General features: G+C 41.2%; 1 protein-coding gene across 1 annotated transcript in view; it reads left to right on the plus strand.

The window, feature by feature from the left end:
* Nucleotides 1-26,429, plus strand: part of LOC106573213 (basic helix-loop-helix ARNT-like protein 1) — a 28,107-nt gene extending 1,678 nt beyond the window's left edge. The window contains exons 2-18 of the mRNA XM_014148046.3: nucleotides 17,046-17,098; nucleotides 17,212-17,359; nucleotides 17,658-17,678; nucleotides 18,119-18,157; nucleotides 18,442-18,599; nucleotides 18,697-18,776; nucleotides 18,869-18,961; nucleotides 19,083-19,200; nucleotides 19,461-19,610; nucleotides 23,401-23,647; nucleotides 24,082-24,188; nucleotides 24,292-24,442; nucleotides 24,631-24,722; nucleotides 25,015-25,123; nucleotides 25,421-25,508; nucleotides 25,730-25,823; nucleotides 25,939-26,429. Of these exons, the coding sequence (XP_014003521.3) occupies nucleotides 17,086-17,098; nucleotides 17,212-17,359; nucleotides 17,658-17,678; nucleotides 18,119-18,157; nucleotides 18,442-18,599; nucleotides 18,697-18,776; nucleotides 18,869-18,961; nucleotides 19,083-19,200; nucleotides 19,461-19,610; nucleotides 23,401-23,647; nucleotides 24,082-24,188; nucleotides 24,292-24,442; nucleotides 24,631-24,722; nucleotides 25,015-25,123; nucleotides 25,421-25,508; nucleotides 25,730-25,823; nucleotides 25,939-26,096 (1,866 nt within the window). The 5' untranslated portion in view covers nucleotides 17,046-17,085 and the 3' untranslated portion in view covers nucleotides 26,097-26,429. The remainder of the gene's footprint in view (nucleotides 1-17,045; nucleotides 17,099-17,211; nucleotides 17,360-17,657; nucleotides 17,679-18,118; nucleotides 18,158-18,441; nucleotides 18,600-18,696; nucleotides 18,777-18,868; nucleotides 18,962-19,082; nucleotides 19,201-19,460; nucleotides 19,611-23,400; nucleotides 23,648-24,081; nucleotides 24,189-24,291; nucleotides 24,443-24,630; nucleotides 24,723-25,014; nucleotides 25,124-25,420; nucleotides 25,509-25,729; nucleotides 25,824-25,938) is intronic.
* The last annotated feature ends 234 nt before the right edge of the window (nucleotides 26,430-26,663 follow it).

Consider the following 26,663-nt stretch of genomic DNA (forward strand, 5'->3'; position numbering starts at 1 on the left):
GGCTTCACTACAGACCCTGGTTCGATTCCAGGCTGTATCACAACCGGCCGTGATTGGGAGTCCCATACGGCGGCACACAATTGGCCAAGCATCGTGCGGTTTAGGGTTTGGCTCGGGTAGGCCGTTATTGTAAATAAGATATATATTATTGTTGTTTTTTTTAACCCCTCTTCACCTCTTTGGAGGAAAAATATCTTCATTTTTTTTACAGCTTTTCTGCTACACATACATACATTTTGCATATACATACACATTTTACATACATGGTACTTTTATATAAAGCGGTCACATAAAAATAATACATTACCAAACAAACTCTTTAATCCCAACTCTCAGCCCATCCCACCTATCACCATAGATCACCCTCGTTTGGTTTCCATGTGCCATATATTTTTCAATTGTACTGTGATGTTTTACATAGTTTTTGAACCTTTCTAATCGTATAGTATCCACAGATTGTGAGCTAAAGATGAAAACCTTTCCTATGACTATTATTTGACTATGGCTTTCCAGATCGCCCAACACTGCTATTTGTAAGGTTCATTTTAAGTGCATTTTGTTTGTTTTTTAACATTTTTACCATTCCTAAACCTGTGACCAGAAACACGCTACAAAGGGGCAATACCAGAATAAATGATCTATTGATTCTGTTTCTTCACAGCAAAATCTACAGAGCTGAGATTGTTGTATGCCCCATATATATATATATATATATATCATTCAGTTGGTGGCAAGAATTGTATATAATAATTTAAATTGAAAAATTAAGTGTTGAATCAAATGTAGTTTTTTTTGTACCAGTTCATAAACCATATGCCATGGAATGCATACATCAAACATCTCTTCCCATTTATTTTGCAACTTCTATGGCGCAGCTGTCAACATTTTTGTTCTAAAATGAAACTGGTATATTTATGCCAGTTCCTTCCAGCCAATTTGTATCTTTAATATATGGCAGGCAAACAAGTTCCCTACCTTCTCCCTTTTCTACTTGCCTCCTCCATTTTTGTGGTAGTGCTGCAATCAGTTGGTTGTAAATTCGCATTGAGCAGATATTCCCATATATTTTTGATAAATGCATATGTGACATAACTCCTCCGTTTCTATTCATAATATCATTAATAAATATAATTATATTCCATAAAGATTTTTTTTATTAATCAGTATATTTGAGTTTAACCATAATATTTGTTCTATCTTTTCTGGAGGATACAACTGAAATTGTAACTAGCTTTGTATGGCTAATTTTCAATTAGTCGGAAATGAGAAGTTGTAATCTGTATAAAGGAATTTTTTTGAACAAAGGATGAGCGTTTCTTAATAATCTACTGGAGAACCATTTTGGGTTTAAGTATAACTTATGTATGAGTGAAGCTTTGTGAGAGGTTTAAAGCTTTAATATTTAATCATTTTAGTCCCCAAACTCATATTCATTATATAAATAGGCACGTTTAATTTTGTCTGGCTTGGCATTCCAAATAAAGTGAAATTTTTTAGCACTTATGATTTAAAAAGAGTCATCTGGAATAGGCAGTGCCATTAATAAGTAAACAAACTGTGATAGGACCAAAGAGTTAATCAACGTAATGTTTCCATAAATAGACAAGTATTTACCTCTCCATAGTTGCAGAATCGTATCTATTTTTGCTAACTTTCTATTGAAATTAATTGTGGTAAATTCATTTATTTTTAGCTGTGAATACCAAGTATGTCTACTTCACCGTCCACCTATTTTATTGGTAAACTACAAGGTAGTGTAAAGACAATAAAAATAAATTTAACAATCCAATATGTAATATGGTACACTTGTCATAATTAGGTTTTAATACAGAGAGGCTAGAAAAGTGATGTAGATCTTCAATGAGACAGTGCAGGGATCCAGATTGGGGACTTAAGAAAAAAAAAAACTAGCGTCATCGGCATACATTGACACTAGTTTTTATCCCCTGGATTTCTAACCCCTTGATGTTCTTGTTGGATGTAATGTTAATAGCTAGCATTTCAATCGCCATAATAAATAGATATGGAGACAGTGGACAGCCTTGTTTTACTCCTTAAAATCTCAATACTTTCTGAGAAGTAACCATTATTTACTATTTTACATCTGGGGCTGCTATACATAACTTTAACCCATTGTATAAGATATTCACCAAAATTAAAGTAATCCAGGCATTTATATATAAATTCTAGTCGTACTTTATCAAACGCATTTTCAAAATGTGCTATGAAGACCAGGCCTAGTATCTTCGATGTTTCATAATGTTGAGTTTCAAGTAATTGTCGTATATTATCTCCAATATATCGTCCGTGTAAAAAAAAAAAAAAACCTGGATGAACAATATCTGGTAAAACCTTTTTTTATTCTATGTGCTATGCATTTCGCCAGGATTATTTAGTATCACAACATTGAAGTGTTAGAGGTCTCCAGTTTTTTTTTTTTTTAATTGACTGAATCTTTATACTTACTACCTGGGTCCTGTTTTAGTAGTAATGAAATCAGATGTTGTTGAGTACCTGAAAGTCTACCATTTGTATAGGAGTAATTGAAAAATGGTAATAATGGATCTTTGAGTACATCAAAAAAAGGTCTGATATACAGTTGAAGTCGGAGGTTTACATACACCTTAGCCAAATACATTTAAACTCAGTTTTTCAAAATTCCTGACATTTAATCCTAGTAAAAATCGCTGTCTTAGGTCAGTTAGGATCACCACTTTAATTTAAGAATGTGAAATGTCAGAATAATAGTAGAGAGAATGATTTTTCATTTTGTATTTCTTTCATCACATTCCCAGTGGGTCAGAAGTTTACATGCACTCAATTAGTATTTGGTAGCATTGCCTTTAAATTGTTTAACTTGGGTCAAATGTTTTGGGTAGCCTTCCACAAGCTTCTCACAATATGTTGGGTGAATTTTGGCCCATTCATCCTGACAGAGCTGGTGTAACTGAGTCAGGTTTGTGGGCCTCCTTGCTCACACATGGTTTTTCAGTTCTGCCCACAAATTTGCTATAGGGTTGAGGTCAGGGCTTTGATGGCCACTCCAATACCTTGACTTTGTTGTCCTTAAGCCATTTTCCACAACTTTGGAAGTATGCTTGGGGTCATTGTCCGTTTGGAAGACCCATTTGCGACCAAGTTTTAACTTCCTGACTGATGTCTTGAGATGTTGCCTCAATATATCCACATCATATTCTTTCCACATGATGCCATCTATTTTGTGAAGTGCACCAGCCCCTCCTGCAGCAAAGCACCACCACAACATGATGCTGCCACCCCCGTGCTTCGCTGTTGGGATGGTGTTCTTCGGCTTGCAAGCCTCCCTCTTTTTCCTCCAAACATAACGATGGTCAACATAACGATGGCCAAACAGTTCTATTTTTGTTTAATCAGACCAGAGGACATTTCTCCAAAAAGTACTATCTTTGTCCCCATGTGCAGTTGCAAACCATAGTCTGGCTTTTTTATGGTGGTTTTGGAGCAGTGGTTTCTTCCTTGCTGAGCGACCTTTCAGGTTATGCCGATATAGGACTCGTTTTACTTTTGTACCCGTTTCCTCCAGCATCTTCACAAGGTCCTTTGCTGTTGTTCTGGGAATGATTTTGCACTTTTTGCACCAAAGTACGTTTATCTCTAGGAGACAGAACGCGTCTCCTTCCTGAGCGGTATGACAGCTGCGTGGTCCCATGGTGTTTATACTAGAGGTCGACCGATTTATGGTTTTTCTACGCTGATACCGATTATTGGAGGACCAAAAAAAGCTGATACCGATTAATCAGCCGGTTTTATTTTTTTATTTTTTTGGGTAATAATGAGAATTACAACAATACTGAATGAACACTTATTTAACTGAATAAAATACATCAAAATCAATTTAGCCTCAAATAAATAATGAAACATGTTCAATTTGGTTTAAATAATGCAGAACAAAGTGTTGGAGAAGAAAGTAAAAGTGCAATATGTGCCATGTAAGAAAGCTAACGTTTAAGTTCCTTGCTCCGAACATGAGAACATATGAAAGTTGGTGGTTCCTTTTAACATGAGTCTTCAATATTCCCAGGTAAGAAGTTTTAGGTTGTAGTTATTATAGGACTATTTCTGTCTATACGATTTGTATTTCATATACCTTTGACTATTGGATGTTCTTATAGGCACTTTAGTATTTCCAGTGTAACAGTATAGCTTCCGTCCCTCTCCTCGCTCCTACCTGGGCTCGAACCAGGAACACATCGACAACAGCCACCCTCGAAGCAGCGTTGCCCATGCAGAGCAAGGGGAACAACTACTCCAAGTCTCAGAGCGAGTGACGTTTGAAACGCTATTAGCGCGCACCCCGCTAACTAGCTAGCCATTTCACGTCGGTTACACCAGCCTAATCTCGGGAGTTGATTGCTTCAAGCATTGAGCTGTTTATGACTTAAAGCCTTTGCGAAGAGCTGCTGGCAAACGCACGAAAGTGCTGTTTGAATGAATGCTTATGAGCCTGCTGGTGCCTACCATCGCTCAGTCAGACTGCTCTATCAAATCATACTTAATTATAACATAACACACAAATACGAGCCTTTGGTCATTAAAATGGTAGAATCCGGAAACTATAATTTCGAAAACAAAATATTTATTCGCGTAACAGGTAGTCAGCATGCCATGCAGGCTCCTCGTGGAGTGCAATGTAAGGCAGGTGGTTAGAGCGTTAGACTAGTAACCGGAAGGTTGCAAAAACAAATCCCCGCGCTGACAAGGTAAAAATCTGTCGTTCTGCCCCTGAACAAGGCAGTTAACCCACCGTTCCTAGGCCGTCATTGAAAATAAGAATGTGTTCTTAACTGACTTGCCTAGTTAAATAAAGGTGTAAAAATCGGCAAATCAGTGTCCAAAAATACCGATTACCGATTGTTATGAAAACTTGAAATCGGCCCTGATTAATCGGTCGACCTCTAGTTTATACTTGCATACTACTGTTTGTACAGATGAACGTGGTACCGTTTAGGCATTTGGAAATTGCTCCCAAGGATGAACCAGACTTGTGGAGGAGTACAATTTTTTTTTTCTTTCTGAGGTCTTGGCTGATTTTTTTGATTTTCCCATGATGTCAAGCAACGAGGCACTGAGTTTGAAGGTAGGCCTTGAAATACATCCACAGGTACACCTCCAATTGACTCAAATGATGTCAATTAGCCTATCAGAAGCTTCTAAAGCCATGACATCCTTTTCTGGAATTTTCCAAGCTGTTTAAAGGCACAGTCAACTTAGTGTATGTAAACTTCTAAACCACTGGAATTGTGATACAGTGAGTTATGAGTGAAATAATCTGTCTGTAAACAATTGTTGTAAAAATGACTTGTCATGCACAAAGTAGATGTCTTAACCGACTTGCCAAGACTATAATTTGTTAACAAGAAATTTGTGGAGTGGTTGAAAAACGAGTTTTAATGACTCCAACCTAAGTGTATGTAAACTTCCGACTTCAACTGTACCTCTACTAGTATACCGTCAAGCTCTGGTGTTTTTCCAGACTGAAAATATTTTATTTCCTCAAAGTTCCTCTTCTGTAAATTGGCCTTCACAGGTCTTTCTGTAAATGTTGTTAATTTTACATTTTATTAGGAAAGAAATCCTTACAGTTAACATTCAGGGGAAATTGAGGAGACTGAAAAGAAAACGTATGCTTAATATTTTGCTTCCTCTTTTAAAATATAATTTGGTGAATCATGAATAAATTATTTTTGGTAGAATTTCTGTGTTGAAGATTCACAAAATGTTGTGCATTTTTCACAATTTTCCATCCAATTCGCTTTATTTTTGTAATACATTACACTTGATCGTTCTTGAATAAGTACCTCCATTTATTTTTGTTTTTCCTCTAACCTATTTTGTTCCTCTATTGTACAGTTCCATTACCTGTGCTTTTACTTCCTCTTTTTTATTAGTCTAATCTCTTTTGATCTAAACTGCTTTTGTTTTAATGATGAGTATTGTATTGAATGGCCTTGGTAGACTTGGTAGGACCCAGCCGCTGTATGAGGAGTCTTAACTGGGGACTAGGAGTGTGTACATGTCATGGGGTGACCTGCCTCTATGTACATTTGAATGTGTCCCATTCAATAAGGGGATCTGCTGTACCTATGTTGTGCAAAAGTGAATTATTTTGTCTTGGTTAAGAACAAATTGTCATCCAATAGGCTTTGATTAAATTTCCAATATCCCCGTCCACGTGGAAATTCTGTAAGAGCTATATGGAGGCCAATTAGATGGTGGTCCGATCGCATTCGTTCTCCTATTAATACCTCTTTAAACTTTTGATGCCAGCAGAACGAGACTAGGAAGTAATGGAGACGGCTAGCTTGATTAAGGCGCCTCCATGTATATCTCACTAGGTCAGTGTTTTTCAACCTCCATATATCCACTAATTCTAATGTTTCCATGATCTTCGTGATCTCCTTAAGTGATTGAGGGTGATCGTTTTGTAGATTGATTTCCTTTAAGATCCATTATTTGTTCTTAACTGACTTGCCTAATTAAAGTCACAAATCGATTTCATTAAAGAGCTGTGCTATAGACCATTTTTGTCATGTAAACAATAACAAAACCCTTTAGAACGTGAGGCCCCACTACATCCGGCTAGCTAACTGCCCCAGAGAACTCAACATGTCAAGTGCATGTTACAAAAATGTTATTCCACACACATTGTCCTGTTTCAACGAACCCCAACACAGCACTCAACCCTTAGCTATCCCTAGTAGCTAAAGATGGCTAGCTAGCTAAACTTCTTCTTGTTGTAGCTTTCCGGCAGACTCGAGGCTTTGTGGCGTATTGCTGCCTTTCACGTGTCGGAATGCAAATTACTACACAGTTGGGATGCAGAAAAGGGGGAGGGGAAGGCAAGCTAGCTACAACTTGTTGACGGCGGTCACTACAATTAAAAACGCAGCGCAACAGGAAGTGGTCAGGGGCCAAGATTCAACAGTTCTAAAATTTGTCAACCATGGTCTATACAAGGTAAATCACACAAATAAATGTTCACTTAAACGCCGCACTGACACTAGTACAAAACTATTACTCCGTAAGTCGTGATGCACCCGTGAATCAATCTAAGTAACATAATTAAAACATCCTGTCAAAATCTGTCAGTTTTAAGCTAGATGTTTTTTTTTGCATGGGCTGCGTCTCAATCCGCCTATGTCAGCCTTCCGCATCTGCGGTGGAAGGTGGTCGAGCTACAGCGGTGTTTGTCAGACCATGAGACATCACGAAAATGTCTGTAGCGTCCGAACGGTTTGGCCTAAACTAATATGACCATTCTGGAAAGATGAGACTCATGAACACGATGGTGTTCTCCGTTTTTCTCTACGACCCCTACAAATGTCACGGGACTCGCCTGATGGTAACCCATACTAATTTATGGAAATATGGAGGTAGTTTTGTGTCAACAAAAATAAGGGGTCCAAAAAAACAAAACTATTTCCTTAGCTTTCTTATATGTCCTAGATCTAAGACAGACACTTTAAAACATTAGTCAAAAAATAAGTAATGTCTTTTGCCATTTATGAATGTTATCCAATCCATTCCTATGGGATATAGTAGTAAAGGCCAAATCAAACATTTTGATACCTAAAGGGGTCCTAAAATTCAAAATCAAATAGCTAAATGATCCATGGTAGGACTGTCTTAAAACAATTCCAAATGTTAGCTTAGTAGAATTTCCCCCCCATGTTGACTCCAATACATTCCACAGGGCTGGCCAAAATTATATCACATTTTTGACAATATTTTATGTTCTTGAATAATAAAAGTTCTAAATTTGCTTTGAGTAGTGTGTGACCCTATGGCAGCAACACATACATTCTCAGTTTAATGGGTCTTTTTCCATACTGATTGTTTCATACTGTTCAATTTAACTTTAACCTAAAACCTCCTGCCTTTCCATACATTTCTGCATTTCCTGCACTCATTTGATGCAATTTCCACACTGCCATGTTAGGGCTGCACGATATGGGCAAAGAAAACGAGGCCTTGTAAGCTAGCCAGCTTACTAGCGATTACCATTAGCAGCTAACACAATTTAGCTAACTTGCTAAGAAAAGACAAACTAGCTGTTTGCAGATGTAAGAAACAAACTAATAGTGTAATTATAGAAAGCTTATTATGCAAAGTGGAAACATCGTTGTCATCGAGGGAGGACTCGACTGGCGGTATATATAAACTATAAAAATTAACATTACACACGACATATCACATTTAACAAACCAAACATTCAAATACCGTTATAGAAGATAAAGTAAAAACCCAAACCAGTCCGTGCCTCAATACCGTTTATAGTAAAATACAGTGTACCGCCCAGCCCTACCCACAGTTGTGTCAAGTTGGCTGGATGTCCTTTGGGTGGTGGACCATTCTAGACACACACAGAACTGAGTGTGAAAAACCCAGCAGCTTTTTATTTTTTGACACACTAAAACTGGTGCACCTGGCACATACTACCATACCACGTTTTGTCTTGTCCATTGTCTTGTCTTGCACCCTCTAAATGGTACACATACACACATTGTGTCAAGGCAGGGGCTTCTCCCTTCATCTACACTGATTGAAGTGAATTTATCAGGTGACATCAATAAGGGATAATAGCCTGGATTCACCTGGTTCAGTCTGTCATGGAAAGAGCAGGTGTTCCTAATGTTTTGTGCACTCATTGTATATTGGCTGTTCAGTGGCTGTGTAAGATCCAAAATTATTTCTTAATCACTCTTACGTGTGTGCTCTTTGTAAATGTCTCAGAGCCTTTTGCTTTCTCCCTACAATCTTACCACTGACCCCACTCTCTAGAGTTTTCTGACTTGCCCATGTGAAGGAACCAAACCAGGCAACTACACAAAATGTTAAGGCAGGTTCATTAAAACATCTGTAAAAGGATTGTAAAACAGATTTGACATTCAGCCTTCTAAGAAAATGCAGGAAGTACAGTCTTGACTGACATTTATATAACACTCGCCCACTGTTGGCTCCAATGTTCATCTTATTGTCAACTATTGTACCGAGGTACTTGTACTCCACCTATGCTCTGGTCACCAATGGTGATTTCTTTCAGAGCTGATTGCTTCCTAAAGTCTATTCTAAGGTCTTTGGTCTTGGTGGCATTCAGATCCAGGATGTTCTCCTTGTACCAAGGTCAAACTTGTCCACTGTAAACTGAATCATGTAATCAGAATTGGATGTGTCATCTGACACGACCCTGCCTCACACAGGAAGCGGCGCAGGTCCTAATCCAGGCACTTGTCATCTCCCGTCTGGATTACTGCAACTCGCTGTTGGCTGGGCTCCCTGCCTGTGCCATTAAACCCCTACAACTCATCCAGAACGCCGCAGCCCGTCTGGTGTTCAACCTTCCCAAGTTCTCTCACGTCACCCCGCTCTCTCCACTGGCTTCCAGTTGAAGCTCGCATCCGCTACAAGACCATGGTGATTGCCTACGGAGCTGTGAAGGGAACGGCACCTCCATACCTTCAGGCTCTGATCAGGCCCTACACCCAAACAAGGGCACTGCGTTCATCCACCACTGGCCTGCTGGCCCCCCTACCTCTGAGGAAGCACAGTTCCCGCTCAGCCCAGTCAAAACTGTTCGCTGCTCTGGCACCCCAATGGTGGAACAAGCTCCCTCACGACGCCAGGACAGCGGAGTCAATCACCACCTTCCGGAGACACCTGAAACCCCACCTCTTTAAGGAATACCTAGGATAGGATAAAGTAATCCTTCTAACCCCCCCCCCCCCCCCTTAAAAGATTTAGATGCACTATTGTAAAGTGGTTGTTCCACTGGATATCATAAGGTGAATGCACCATTTTGTAAGTCGCTCTGGATAAGAGCGTCTGCTAAATGACTTAAATGTAAATGTAAATCTGAGTATTTTATGTATGTTATCTCAGAGCAGATGCTCCTACTGTCATCTGTACAGTGATCCAGTTGAGATGGTTTTCTTTGTGCTGCACTCACTGTTGAATGTCACCCATTGTGGTCTTTGACAATCTCTCCTGTTCTATTGGTTTTCATATCAACTTTATTTTATTGTCCAGAAGCCAAAGGCACAATCCTAGTCATATTAGCAACCCAGCCTAGTTGTTGCATCTTTAGATTCCCCCCCCCCCCCCCCCCCCCCCTTCGATGTTTGTTTTAATCTCATATGGAACCGTTATCAGGTGCGCTGTTTAGAATGGTGTTTTCCTGCGAATTGCATTTTGACAAATATTAGAAAATTATGTTTTATTGGCTGCTTCATTACATGAGTTTCATGTTCTGTTAAGACCATTACCATAATCTAAATGTGATTTCTGTCATTCTGAGCACCGTAGGTGGACGCCTTAATGGCTTATGCACCCAATGCATATGGGTCGGGTTAATTTATGAAATGGCCGTTAAAATAGAATTTTCCCAGTCATATTTTCCTAAAGGAAACCCTGGGACATGTAAACCAGCTTAATCGGAGTTTGAGCAGTGTATTTGATTTGGCATGTGCCAGCAGTGCAAGCCTCCCTAACGTGTGACGTGAGTTTTGGGGAAAAGTATCCATCATAGAAATGTTCACAGACAAACTTTATATGCCCGAAATCAGAATTAGACTTCCCAAAAATAACATGGTCGCTGTGGTAGAACGTTTATTTTGATTGGTTATTTTTCTGCATGTATCCCATCAGGATTTCAGATGTCCATGTAAACAGGATTATTAGGGAAATTGTTCTTCTTGCGAAGCATGTAAACATTTAAATCAAACTATTTACATAGAGCAGACGCTCTTATCCAAAGCAATTTACAGGAGAAATTAGGGTTAAGTGCCTTGCTCAAGGGCACATCGACAGATTCTTCACCTAGTCGGCTCGAGGATTTGAACCTTTCGGTTTCTGGCCCAATGCTCTTAACCTCTAGGCTACCGGCCGCCCCATCGCACAGGTCATGGGTTATACACGCAGTTGAACGGGATTATATATTTCCTCTTTCACACTGCACGTCAAGCCAGTGTTTCTGTCACATTCTTTTCTATGTGGGCTATGGCTGCTAGCTAGTGTACTGAACCAACCCAACAATGCTGCTTTGTGACACAACTTTGGGAGGCGGGTTTTTGGCTCCCTGAAGTCTGTCTGTTTCCAGTGAGTTGTACATAGGCAGAGTCCAATATTTCCTAGATCTTGATCGTTGTCTGAATGCCAGTGCTTTATTTGGTAACGTTACATTCAAGTAATGCTCCAAACTGCCTTTTTGGATATTGAATATGCTCACAAGTTTTATTGAAGTGTTCCTGACACGATGGATCATTTCTAAGATATCTGTCAAGAATGTTGGTTGTAAATCCATAAGCCATGGAAAAAGCTTTGGAATGGAACTGCTGTACAGTAAACCACTGTCCTCAGCTGCGCTGGGAGCCTTATTGTGATCATCTCCTCAGAAACCATGTTTTAATCAAGTAAAGGAGGGAAATTACGCCGGGAGAAGCTGACCGTTTTGTGCTTTGCGTTGTGCTGATCATGACAGTGGTTTTCCCGGGGCTTTGTCCCACTCCCACAGAAAAGACAATAACAAGAAGTGCTTTGCTTTTTCAGGCCAGGAGGGAATAACTTTCACAAGCCGGAAGCCTCTAAACAAAAAGGCCCATGAATAGTATGGAAGATTAACAGAATATTATTCTACATCAACAGTATGCCTATGCTCTGTTATAACATTGCAGCACTTCTGATTTAATGATAGGCATAATATGGATATTTAGGCCTATGTGATTTTAATTTGAAATGGGGGCATTTAGTTTTTTACTGTGAAAATGCTTCTATGTTACTGTCCTTGATTTTCCAACATAGTATTGCATGTGTTTCTTTGATGTGTAACCTTGGTCTAGGATGTTAGGATTACTGCCGTAGTCGGACCACATCTGACAGTCCTCTGTACAGGTAGAGCACCTAGCTCAGTGTCTCAGAGAAGGAATACCAGACCAACCAACCAGGAGGCATCTCTCCCCACCCCCCCACCCCATCTCAAACTAAGATAACACTCACTAGCAGAGGATGACTCGCCACCCAACGAGTCATCCTTAGATCACCTGACAGACGGTGATGAGAAGATTACACACAAGCACACGTTGTCCTTAAGATACCTGATTGAGGCAGCCTCGTAGGTAGGTTAATGGGTCAATAGCCCTGTGGTGTGATTAGAGCACTCCCCTGGTTGAGGACAGAAGCAGAGATGAGCTTTGGCCAGGCCTCTGTTTGCTTTTATATACTGACTCAACACTTTGCTACTGTTGCATAAGTGCCACTGATGTGTTGAAAGGTGCTAGGTGGGTCAGTTTAGGTGAGGTATGATGTACATTTGAGGTTTGTTAGGATGCAGAACGCACTGTAGGCCCGTTTTGATAAAAAGGCGACCACCGTTGGATTTATTTTGATGCCGTCAGACAATGGTCCTTCACTGTCCATTCTTTACCCTCTGAGATCCATTAGTAATCCAAACATGTCCTAGATGGCATTTTCTTCTTGAGGTATCCTGGCAACCAGTCTAGTCTGTAGCTGTGTGTGTGTGTGTGTGTGTGTGTGTGTGTGTGTGCAGTGTAAAATTCACTCTTTATTCTCACGGACGGCAGACTTAATTGTTTGAAGCGATGAAATGTAAAAAGATGAGTGTTGTGATTTAGAATTAACATACCGTAAAGCTTAAATTAATAGCCCGTGCATTTATTTACTTTAATCAGTTAACACAACCAACGCTTATTAGAGACCGGATTCTATTAGAGCCAGGTGTCTATTTCCCTAATGCACACAGCTTTTGCTCAATAAAATGTAGAAGACTCCCACACTGTTTGACTGTTATGACCACTATAAACATTATACACTGAACAAAAATATAACGTGTTGGTCCCATGTTTCATGAGCTGAAATAAAAGATCCCAGAAATGTTAGATGCGCACAGAAAGCTTATTTCTCTCAAATTTGTTTACATCCCTGTTAGTGAGCATTTCTCCTTTGCCAAGATAATCCATCCACCTGACGGGTGTGGCATATCAAGAAGCTGATTAAACTGCATGATCATTACACAGGTGCACCTTGTGCCAGGAACAATAAAAGGCCACTCTAAAATGTGCAGTTTTGTCACACAACACAATGCCACAGATGTCTCAAGTTTTAGTGGAGAGTGCAATTGGCATGCTGACTGCAGAAATGTCCACCAGAGCTGTTGCCAGAGAATTGAATGTTCATTTCTCTACCATAAGCCACCTCCAATGTCGATTTAAGAGAATTTGGCAGTAATTCCAACCGGCCTCACAACCGCAGACCAAGTGTAACCACGCCAGCCCAGGAACTCCACATCTGGCTTCTTCACCTGCGGGATCATCTGAGACCAGCTACCCGGACAGCTGATGAATCTAGGTTTGCACAACCGAAGGATTTCTACACAAACTGTCAAACAGTCTCAGGGAACTTCGTCGTCCTTAAGTGTCATAACCGACTTCAGTGAGCAAATGCTCACCTTCAATAGCATGCTGGAGAAGTGCTTTTCACGGATTAATCCCGGTTTCAACTGTACCGGGTGTTGGTGTCGTGTGGGCAAGCGGTTTGCTGATGTCAACGTTGTGAACAGAATGCCCCATGGTGATAGTGGGGTTATGGTTTGGCAGGCATAAGCTACGGACAACAAATACAATTGCATTTTATTGATGACAATTTGAATGCACAGAGATACTGTGACATGATCCTGAGGCCAATTGTCGTGCCATTCATCCACCGCAATCACCTCATGTTTCAGCATGGTAATGCACGGCCCCATGTTGCAAGGTTCTGTACACAATTCCAGGAAGCTGACAATCCCAGTTGTTCCATAGTCCAAATACTCACCAGACATGTCACCCATTGAGCATGTTTAGGATGCTTTGGATTGACGTGTACGACAGCGTGTTCCAGTTCCCGCCAATAACCAGCACCTTCGCACAGCCATTGAAGAGGAATGGGACAACATTCCACAATCAACAGCCTGATCAACTCTGTGAAGCATTGTTCTCGACCTTTGCCTCTCCCGAGTCCCATCACTGCAACTCCCCTACGGACAAGACTAAGTTCGAATTGGATATCTCGAAATTGGGGAGAAAAGGGGGTAAAAAATAAACTATGCGAAGGAGATGTCGCCCTTCATGAGGCAAAGGGTGGTCACACCAGATACTGACTGGTTTTCTGATCCACGCACCTACCTTGTTTTCATTTTTTTTAAGGTACCGGTGACCAGCAGATGCATATCTGTATACCCAGTCATGTGAAATCCCATGGTTCGAGCCTAATGAATTTATTTCAATTGACTGAGTTTCCTTATGAACTGTAACTCAGCAAAATCTTTGAAGTTGTTTGTGTTTCAGGGGTGCAACTTTGGTTTTAGAAGTTCGGAGGGGTCATAACCTGGCGGGGAATCTGGGGGTCCTTCCTCAGAATCTTTGGGGCATGTAAAGCTCATTTCCTGCATTTCTACACAATCTAATAAGACCATTTTTGGGGTAACGTTTATTGTAAATAAGAATGTTATATGTTCAGGGCCTAAAATTAACCTGTCACATTCGATTTTGACATTGGTGGGTAAGATGTCTATTTCACTAGTCACGTTGGCTGGTGTTCACGGCTCCACAGTGCAAGCATTTCACTCGCCTTTGTGAATAAAAATAGTCAAGTATGATCACATTTTATAGCTGTTTCAAAGTTTTTGCCGTTTTTGTTTCATAGCTGGTAAATTAATCACACAAAGTCAAAGAACTACGAATCCTATGGAGCCTATCCCACCTCGCGCTGCAACCCTGGCTGGGGGCTTGAAGATCTGAGTGAAAGATTCATTTTTTTTTTAAGTTCTGCGCACAGGCATAAAAGTTTATCAAATTTACTTTAAACAAAATTCTGCTGGAGTGAGACTGTCCTTGTGTTTCTTGGCTATTTACATTGTTTTGTTCACAAGCTTGGTTGTTTTTCAATGTTTGAGATTCAACTGCTAGGGAAGAGAAGGCCGTTACTACTAGTCAGACTCAATCCCTTAGGCACAAACATGACTCAAGTCATGTTACCATGGTAACCTTCCGCCCTTAAAGGGGCAGGTGAAAATGTTGTCTCGTCTGATATTTTGGCTAAAAGACTGAGGTCACAAAATTTTAATGAACTTAAACAATATACTACATTACCTCTAGTAACACACTTATTGTTTTAAAAACATTACAAAGCATGCTCATCTATTTATTTGTTGTGTGTTTTTGCAGGAAATTTCTTTGGGGGCTGGTAAAAAAAATCTGAATGGCTGGTAGATTTTTAAATCCACCTGCCACAGTGGCTGGTGGACCAAAAAGTATATTTTAGGCCTGAATATATTTCTAAACACTTCTACAAGATACTACCATGACGAACACATCCCACTCAGCTTTTGGATCTTAGTTAAACTTTCTTTGGTTTCAGGTGTGTTAGGCCAAGACCAGAGTGACAACCAACAGTACGGCACACTGTTGGTTTTACATGTTTTGTGTCATTGGGAAAAGCCATTGATACAGTTTGACTTTAGAGGTTTTTCATTCTTTGAAGCTTCTGGCTTGTTCAGTGTTTGTTGCACAGATAGAATAAAGTGTTGTATATGCGAAAGTTCACCTCAGTGCCATCACAGACTGGTTTTACCTGGTTGCCTGACCTGCTGAGACCCCTGTCACCATCTGATCCTGCTCAGATGAGGTATGACAAAGAATTACCTTGGGTTAGATTTATACATTATATTATCCAAGAACAGTCAATGGTTCATTTACTGAAATTACCATTATTCCCAGATCTCAGACTCTAGCCTACCCATCAACTCAAGATGGAACTTTGTATCCATTCACTGATTGTTATAATATACTGCAAAATTCACCTGGGCTCCATTGACTAGACTGGTCTTCCCTGGCTATCTGACCCTGCTGGGACACCTGTCACCACCTGATCCTGCTAAGACATGATGAACATACTGTAGTGTTGTGTACTGACTGCACCATGACAGTGAAGCCTTTGGAGCTGTTTTTATACCGTGTCAGTGTGAAAAGTAGGGAATTAGCTTGGGAAACTGACAGATCAATAACGTTACATTGCTATACTGACTTTTATTAGGGCAAAAATAACATCTAACGTTAGCCAACTTTTGACTAGCTCTAATGGTACATCAACTGGCAAAAACGAGCCAAGTTAATTTACTTATTTTAAAACGGGACAAACAAAGGCCACACAACAGCTGTTAGACACTGCTACCTGACAGATGGCTAGAGCTGAACTGGCTGTGGTAGCTACTAGCTAGCTAGTTCGCTCATTCACTTCAGACAGAACTTCAATCGAGGGGATGAAACGCTAGCTAACGTTACATGTCAGTTACACTACTAGCTAGCTCAGCACTGGGAATAAATGCTTTTTTCTGTAAGTCAAACAGCATTTACCTTGCCAGCTACATCAGTCAAATAAAGAGTAGCCAGTTTCTGCTCTGCTTGCTTTTACAACTCAGAGAAAAAGCACAACACACACACAAATCCCTCACCTGTGCCTGAAGCCACCAAACAGCCTACCTGACCGCTCTGAGGCGTCTGCATGTTCCTAAAGTGTACAACGATGCTGGTGTACTTTGTAGCACAATGCAATGATTAAACTTGGGGGGGGGGCATTTCTGCATGTGGTGGTTCATGTCCCCGTCACCCCCCCGTCCCCAGTAAAAGTTGCATTTTTATATTTTTGTGAAGTGTAATAACAAATCCATCCCAGATCAAACTTGCAAAGACTAGGTTTCCTATCATACACCCCAGATTTTGCGCTTCAGCACCATGAATTTTATGTTTTCTATTTAGTGGCACTATGGCTAGCAATGATGACAGAATAAAATAACGTTTTTAATGCATATGACTGTGGGAACATCAGACGTGTCCATGGTAACCTCGTAAACAATTCATTTAGACCCGGCGTTTTATTTGAAACAGGCATTTATTTGCTGAAATGTGTGCCAATGTTAAGCTATTAAAGTCTTACGGTATACACTTTTTTTCATCCAGAGCAATTGCAAATGGATGGAAGGAAATTCCAGAAGCTGTAATGAACATTTGTGGTGAGCGAGACCCCTTTTGTGCCTTGCTTTGTCCGGCAATTTTCTTGAATTCCATTTGAATGATCCTTCCTCAAAAATAGTACAAGTTAGTAACTCTAATATTTCTGTTTCAGATTATCTAATGGCAGACCAAAGAATGGACATTACCTCTACAATGAATGAGTTCATGTCCCCCAGCTCCAGCGACCTGATCAGCAGCTCCGTCAACACCCCAGGCATGGACTACACCCGCAAGAGAAAGGGCAGCACCTCCGACTACCAGTAAGCATCCCCATCATGACACTGTGGCCCACTCAGTCCCTGTGCACTGTCTCCCACCACAGTCAGTGCTGGAGATGATGGGTTCACTGAATTCTAAAGCTATGAATTCATAATTAACCCAACCTACTTACTTTGCACATTTTCTCAGAATTATAGCAGGCAATCTGCAAAAATAAATATTTTAGGGCATTGTGCTACATTGACTAATTTGTATGTCCGCTCAGTAGTTTTCCTGCAATCTGTTATTGATCCACATTCATCTGACAACGGAATGATTAACGCATTATTTTCTTTGCAGAATTGATGGATTTTCTTTCGAGTAAGTATGGTTTCATTTTTTACCTTTGGTTGCAGTTAGCTTTTTTGGATAAATACTTTGAATTTTAAAGGTTTGGAAATAGGACTTGTAGACAGAACTATTGCTAGGAATGGTTGATGATGGCATCCGATTAACTGCCACAGCGATAGAAGTATGGATACAGACAAGGATAAACTTAGTTGAGAATTTTTGCCGCAAAAGGCATGAATTACCCAACAGTGAGGCTTATTTATTATATTAATTACATGTAACTGGTTCTATATTGTACAGGGGAGGCATAGATGTTGAGATAGTATAGCGCTGTGTATGGACTTGTACCATTTACATAACCTATGTGGACCAGTGGTGAATGGGTTATTGTAACAGGACCCATGTTGTGTGTGTGATTGGTGCAAGACAGTTTCCACTAAAATGTGTCTCCTTTTTCCCCCTTCTTCCAGGGAGTGTGGTGATCACCAGGGCCGGATAAAAAATGCCAGGTACCCAGACTCATTCTTGAATCCTCATGGTTCACTTTTAAAAGTCTCTGTCGGCAGCTACGCATGGTGTTTCTAGTGACCTGGCAAGCGGTTGAACTCCAGGATCAAATATAATCTAATCTCTCTTGCAGGGTGAATTGAATGCTCATTTTTATTTTATTTTATTAGAGACAGAGAAAGCCTTGTCCCATCGACGAATAGGCACTTTATGTAGTCTATAGATTGCACTGTGTGACAGAAGGACTAGGAGTTGTTCTGTTTGCTTACTGCTACACTGCCAATAGGGAGGCACACAGTCAGATTGAGAAGCGGCGCAGGGACAAGATGAACAGCTTCATAGACGACCTGGCGGCACTAGTCCCTACCTGCAACGCTATGTCCCGCAAGCTGGACAAACTCACGGTCCTACGCATGGCTGTCCAGCATATGAAGACATTAAGAGGTGCGATGGAGACAGACGGCAGGCAAATTATCACTTGACATCAAAGAGGAGGGAGAAGTTGAGAATTCAATGACAATTTTTTTGTGTTTTTCTACAGGAGCAGCAAACCCTTACACAGAGGCGAACTACAAGCCGTCTTTCCTGTCCGATGATGAACTGAAGCACTTAATATTGAGGGTAGGTTCATGCCCTCTAACTCCTCTTTGCTAAGTTGCTCTCTCGGTGAGCCTGACGACACAAGCCTCAATGTTTTGTGTGTCTTCCTTTAGGCTGCTGACGGCTTTCTGTTTGTTGTTGGATGTGATCGTGGGAAGATCCTTTTTGTCTCGGAGTCAGTTTACAAGATCCTCAACTATTGCCAGGCACGTCTCCATTCCTGTCAAATGTCCTACTGTTATACTGTAATTCATGTTGTACTATCTATACCAGACCAAATCTGAGCTCACAAATGCTCATTTCCAAAGTCAATCTCCCTTTCCTCAGAATGACCTAATTGGCCAGAGTCTGTTTGATTACCTGCATCCTAAAGACATCGCCAAAGTCAAGGAGCAACTGTCGTCATCGGATACAGCACCCCGGGAGCGACTCATCGATGCCAAAAGTAAACTCTCCCTCCTGTCATGTCAGACCCTGTCCTCATAAGGGCAGGTCAAGTCAGGAAAGTAGTCTGACACGGGGTGAAAAAGTCAATACAGCATTATGTCTCATTAAATACTGTATGCCAATTACCTGGCAGTTTACCTGCAATATTAAGTATATAAACATCATGGCATATAAGATTATAATGCTTCTAACATTATATACAAGTTATTGGGAATGATTAGCTCACAATGTTCAGCAGATGTAATTGTTCTCCCTCAGCCGGTCTACCAGTTAAGACAGACATCACCCCTGGGCTATCTCGACTGTGCTCCGGGGCCAGACGCTCGTTCTTCTGCCGAATGAAGTGTAACCGGCCCTATATCAAAACAGAGGACAAGGACTTCCCCTCCACCTGCACCAAAAAGAAAGGTACCCATCTCAAGATCTAGGCCAGCCTCCTTCCCTGATGCCTTTATTTCGGTACTCATAAACCTGGCATCACAGATCATTAGCATCATACTAGCATTACAATTAGAGTACAGGATGTATGCTTCTCTATGTACCAAGTGGCTTGGCTAATAAACAATATGCTTATTTTAGAACTTCAAGTGAAACTATCGAGGTTTGAAAACTAACTCGTTACTTTTTTTTTTTAAACCTCAATGTATGGCTTATACATGCAAACTAAACCATCTGCAGTTCTCTCCCAGCCGAGAAAGGCAAAAAAATATTGCATTCTAACCTGGCATCTTTTAGTGCACAAGATCTGAGCGCTTGTTCCTGTCACGTGGAGCAGGGATAGTTAGATCTATTAGACATCGGTAGTAGTTTAATTTCTCTTTCAATGCATATCTCTGGAAACCAAGCAGAAAATGATGTGCACTGAAGATGGAATTGTAGCCAGACATGCATTAGAAGATAATTCATTGTCAGCCAGATAAGAAACACTATGCTCACAACCTGTATCTCCTAAATGGTGTCACTGGTGTACTGTGTTAGTATAGTGTTGCGCCCTGTACTGAAACGTCGGTACTTTTTTTATACTAGAACATGAAACGGTTCGGTAATATAATTTTTGGTATTTCTGTCAAAAGTCTCACATCACATACGGATTGAGAGGATCGAGTCTATCTAGTAATTTGTTGGAATCTTCTCAAGGGGGCAGTTGTAAGCAGCGCCGTAAAAATACTTTAAAGTACTACTTAAGTACTTTTTGGGGGTATCTGTACTTTACTTTACTATTTGTATTTTTTACAACTTTTACTTCACAACATTCCTAAAGAAAATGATGTACTTTTTACTCCATACATTTTCCCTGACACCCAAAAGTACTTGTTACATTTTGAATGCTTAGCAGGACAGGATAATAGTCTAATTCACACATTTACAGTGAGGGAAAAATGTATTTGATCCCCTGCTGATTTTGTACGTTTGCCCACTGACAAAGAAATGATCAGTCTATCATTTTAATGGTAGGTTTATTTGAACAGTGAGAGACAGAATAACTACAAAAAAATCCAGAAAAATGCATGTCAAAAATGTTACATTTATTTGCATTTTAATGAGGGAAATAAGTATTTGACCCCCTCTCAATCAGAAAGATTTATGGCTCCCAGGTGTCTTTTATACAGGTAACGAGCTGAGAGTAGGAGCACACTTAAAGGGAGTGCTCCTAATCTCAGCTTGTTACCTGTATAAAAGACACCTGTCCACAGAAGCAATCAATCAATCAGATTATTCGCAAATGGAAGAAACACAAAATAACTGTCAATCTCCCTCGGCCTGGGGCTCCATGCAAGGTCTCACCTCGTGGAGTTGCAATGATCATGAGAACAGTGAGGAATCAGCCCAGAACTACACGGGAGGATCTTGTTAATGATCTCAAGGCAGCTGGGACCATAGTCACCAACAAAACAATTGGTAACACACTACGCCGTGAAGGACTGAAATCCTGCAGCGCCCGCAAGGTCCCCCTGCTCAAGAAAGCACATACATGCCCGTCTGAAGTTTGCCAATGAACATCTGAATGATTCAGAGGACAACTTGGTGAAAGTGTTGTGGTCAGATGAGACTAAAATGGAGCTCTTTGGCATCAACTCAACTCGCCGTGTTTGGAGGAGGAGGAATGCTGCCTATGACCCCAAGGACACCATCCCCACCGTCAAACATGAAGGTGGAAACATTATGCTTTGGGGGTGTTTTTCTGCTAAGGGGACAGGACAACTTTACCGCATCAAAGGGACGATGGATGGGGCCATGTACTGTCAAATCTTGGGTGAGAACCTCCTTCCCTCAGCCAGGGCATTGAAAATGGGTCGTGGATGGGTATTCCAGCATGACAATGACCCAAAACACACGGCCAAGGCAACAAAGGAGTGGCTCTAGAAGAAGCTCATTAAGGTCCTGGAGTGGCCTAGCCAGTCTCCAGACCTTAATCCCATCGGAAATCTGTGGAGGGAGCTGAAGGTTCGAGTTGCCAAACGTCAGCCTCGAAACCTTAATGACTTGGAGAAGATCTGCAAAGAGGAGTGGGACAAAATCCCTCCTGAGATGTGTGCAAACCTGGTAGCCAACTACAAGAAACGTCTGACCTCTGATTGCCAACAAGGGTTTTGCCACCAAGTACTAAGTCATGTTTTGCAGAGTGGTCAAATACTTATTTTCCTCATTAAAATGCAAATAAATTTATAACACTTTTGACATTCTGGATTTTTTTGTCGTTATTCTGTCTCTCACTGTTCAAATAAACCTACCATTAAAATGATAGACTGATCATTTCTTTGTCAGTGGGCAAACGTACAAAATCAGCAGGGGATCAAATACTTTTTTCCCTCACTGTATCAAGAGAACATCCCTGGTCATCCCTACTGCCTCTGATCTGGCGGAATCACTAAACACATGCTTAGTCTCTAAATTCTGTGTAAGTGTTGGAGCATGCCCCTGGCTTTCCGTAAATGTATTTAAAAAATGTATTAATATAAGCAATTTGAAATTATTTATACTGGGTGACTTTCACGTTTACTTGAGTCATTTTCTATTAAGGCATCTTTACTTTTACTCAAGTATAACAATTGGGTACTTTTTCCACCACTGTTTGTAAGCTAGCCAGGCCACTTACGCATGCAGCTGACACAGCGCGAGACACTTTTGAGAAGCAAGCAAGAGAGATAGTGGCAACAGTATGGCTTCTTCTAACTAAAACATCATACCTTGACGCCCACAGCTTGATGACAAAACTGGCTCCAGAAGCGAACTATGGGAATATTTTGTTACAGAGCAGATGATTAGGACCAGCCCACCGAAACCACTAGGCAAAAGGTGTTACAAAGCAGTGCAGTGCAAGGGCGGTTTAGTTCCAAAACATTTTTTAAAAAAAGCTACGTTAATCTTCTAGCAACTAAATTGGAATAATTGAGTGACAATGACACAAACATATATTCAGCATGACGTTCATGTGAGCATTATAATATGATAACAACCCAAAAGTAATGTGAAATGCATTCATAACTTAGCTATGACCACAATATATTTAGACTACTTTGCGTTTGTCTGGGCTTTCTAGCAGTAGCCAGCCAGTAGCCCTGGGTGGAGCATTGCACCCTGGGAGTCGAAATTCATTAGCATCATTAACACACTGCATCTGTTAAGCTCAAGGTCTTGGAGAATACTTTAATTTGACAAATATTTTACTGCTGGTACAATACACTCCTACCATGTATTCATTACATACTATTTGATACAGTTGTCAATGGGGATATCCAACAAGGAAAACCATTATGTAGTGTAAAATCATCAAAACACTAAAGACAACATGACGTGATGACATTGTGCACAGTTTTCGGGCACCCTTTTAGTGCTCTTGAGTGGTACTTTCAGAACTACTGGCTTAAAAGTATACAAAACCTCTTTCAATCTCTTTTTAAAATGTGCTGCGATTTTAAACCATTTAGTAAGCAAAACTGTGCAGGTTATGCAAAACAGAATGCAAATGTCCAGCGACGCCCACGTTGAATATTTCAGTGCTTATGAATATTTTATCTAGGAAAACGTTGTTGATTGACCACTGATTTCAGATGGCTGGTTTTACTTGTTTGCTTAGCTTGTGGTTTTCTCATTAAATCAGTCATTTAGACTTGACTTAAAGTCATGGACCACCCGTAAACAGATAACCATTGTATGGGAGGAAATATATTTACAATGTTTATTTTTCTACCTATAGCCGACCGCAAGAGCTTCTGCACGATCCACAGTACTGGCTACCTGAAGAGCTGGCCGCCCAGCAAGATGGGCCTGGACAATGACAACGAACCCGACAATGAGGGCTGTAACCTCAGCTGCCTGGTGGCCATCGGCCGGCTGCATCCCCACATCGTCCCCCAGCCCTCCCACGAGGACATCCGCGTCAAACCCACCGACTACGTCTCCCGCCACTCCATCGATGGGAAGTTTGTCTTTGTTGACCAGAGGTACGATGATGGAGCTTATAACTTCATTTAACTATGACACTGTTGGTTTATGATTAGATGTGAGCTGGTTGTTCATCAAGTTGGCCAAGAAAACACACATTCTAGAAGTATGGTTTAAAGTAATACGTGAAGAGGCAACAAATCGTCAGTAAATTTCTCCTCTTCAACCACCCTTCACCCAAGATTATCCTACGTACATAGGCTTGTCAAGGCAGGTTCAGCCTCCGTATATTTTATGAATGAATCTCCTGCTCACAGCTTGACACCTCACAGGCCATTATTACTCATGGCGGTAATTTAAACTATCATAAAATGTCCGTGAACTGATTAATGTTCATAGGAAATGCTCCGATGCCATTTAAAGGCTCTTCAGTGATCTCTTCTCAAAAACAAAGAACAGCACAGATTAGAAACTCTCTTTCCTTTCTATTCAGGGCCACAGCCATTCTTGCATACTTACCCCAGGAGCTTCTTGGCACCTCTTTCTACGAGTATTTCCATCAGGATGATATTGGCCACCTGGCAGAATGTCACAGACAAGGTATTGGATCAACTGTCTGGCGTGACAACATTAATTTGTGATTTACATCTTACTATATTTAGTCACCACATTTTGTTCTGTGATCTTACATCTTGTTTCACAGTGCTTCAGATGAGAGAAAAGATCAACACAAACTGTTATAAGTTCAAGATTAAAGATGGCTCCTTCATCACTCTGCGAAGCCGCTGGTTCAGTTTCATGAATCCCTGGACCAAAGAGGTGGAGTACATCGTCTCCACAAACACAGTGGTCTCGTAAGTCACCCTTCTCTCTACCGCCCTATTTATGGCGAAGGTTACATTGGAAAAAATACTCTTAAATGTTCATATATCATTGGGGCTCCATTGATCGTTTTAGAGCTAACTGGCAGTACGTATTCGGTGGCTGTTCTGTTTTTGTACTTGAAACTGGTCCTGATGTTGCTGTGTGATCCCATCTCTAGGTGCAGTATGCTGGATGGTGCAGACTCCAGCTATCCTCAGTCTGCCGTCTCTCCCACTCTCGCCTCTATGGACAGTGTGCTGACGTCAGAAGGTGACATTTATTGAATGATCCGAAAGAAGGCATGCTTTTCTACATATCAGAGGGGCTTCCTTTAGGGCTTTGGAACAAGATCTGAGATTTGTCAGCTGATTCTCTCTGTACGCAAAGATACACGCTATAATGAATAGCTTTCTTTGATTAAACGTACTGTATCTACGTGTACGAAATGACAAAACATCTGCGATCTCGTAACAAGACTATAGGAGCGTTGGATCAAATGTGAAAATGCAATGATCTCAGTCAGTCTAGGAGCAGTCAGTGTGATTGATATGTTTGATTGCAGGTGGAGGGAGACGGGCCCTTCAGACGGTGCCAGGCATCCCCGGGGGAACACGTGCAGGTGCCGGTAAGATCGGTCGCATGATCGCAGAGGAGGTGATGGAGACTCAGAGGTGAGAGAGTGAAGGCAGAAAATGGATGACAGGTTGTTAATAGCTGTAGAACCAAAAGAATAACACCCAGACCATGAAGCCTGTCTTGTTTGGTGATTTACTTTTCTGTACACATCCCTTCGCGGGCGAATTCTCTGATCTCAGATATTTATGCACCCTTTATCAAGAAAGTGACGGGCTTTGGAAATGAGTCTGTTCAGTTATGATGAATTACCTGGAGCTGAAGGTTCATCAGCTGAATTGTTCAGTGTCTCAGAGCCCTAGTCTGATGGCGCTGTCTGTTCTGCTCTCTGCCAGGACCCGAGGCTCGACCCCCTCCAGCTGTGGCTCCAGCCCCCTGAACATCAGCACCCCTCCTCCAGACTGCTCTCCAGGGGGCAAGAGAGTGAGTCTGCGGGAGCCACACGATAAAGAACATTGGGATGGTTGAAATGTCATTGATGGATTTTTCTTTTTTTCCAAATAGCACTGTCTGGCACTGATTTTTAATTGGTTGGATCTTGTGCTTGATCCAGGATTGTCTGTTGCTTACTTAGTTAGGCCTGTGTCCTGTGGTTGAAAGATGATCTTCTATGTAGACCACCACTGACCTATTTGTTCTGGCAGATTCAAAATGGAACGCCAGACCTTCCGTCGGGAGGGACGCTACGAGGAGGACCCGACACCATTGGATACCCATACTCCAACCAGTCTATTATGAGTAAGTAGCTGTAACATGTTCTAAGAATTTCAAACACTGAATCCCTGCCCATTTCAAGTAAACGTGATATATTTCTGGTGAAAAACCACAGCATTTTCCTTCAACACTCCTCTAGGTGACAACTCGCACCTCAGCATTGACATCATGGATGAACCAGGCTCTAGCAGCCCCAGTAACGACGAGGCAGCCATGGCTGTGATCATGAGTCTCCTGGAGGCTGACGCAGGCCTCGGTGGCCCTGTAGACTTCAGTGACTTACCCTGGCCCTTGTGAGGACAGCCCTAGCAGGGCTGTTGGCCTAAGGCCCACAGAACCCTGAATTGACCATGCAGTCATATCAACAGGACCCATGCAAGCCAACTACAGCTACTGTGTATCATGGCACTGTAGGACTCATTGGAGCAGGACCCCTCAAAGTGTACCTGTCTGCATACAGGCCCTCCCTTGCCTGCTGATGGGCACTCTTCCATTGACGTTTTCAATGTATATTTTCCTGCATTATCCTACCAGGGATTTCTATATTGAAAACATGTCTTTAGATGCTTTTACACTACAGTACATAATGAGTGTATGGTATCAGCAGTAAAATAAAGTATTTGAGCTTAACAGATGCAGTGTGTTAATAAGTAGTATCCATATTTAAAATGTTCTAAACAATCCCACTTGATGAATCTGAGGGTGAGTCATTCAGGGTATTGCATGTAATGGAAGCAATGTCACATTTCAGAAGATTTACCCTATTGGTGCAGCGCTGGGATATTTTTATCATGTTGCCATCCAGTGGCAGAAAATGTCAGCTAGAGATAACAGGAGACTGCATTGCTAATGTGGTGAGGAGAA

Source organism: Salmo salar, chromosome 16, assembly GCF_965601325.2.
Source record: "Salmo salar chromosome 16, fSalSal1, whole genome shotgun sequence".
NCBI classification, from domain to species: Eukaryota; Metazoa; Chordata; class Actinopteri; order Salmoniformes; family Salmonidae; genus Salmo; species Salmo salar.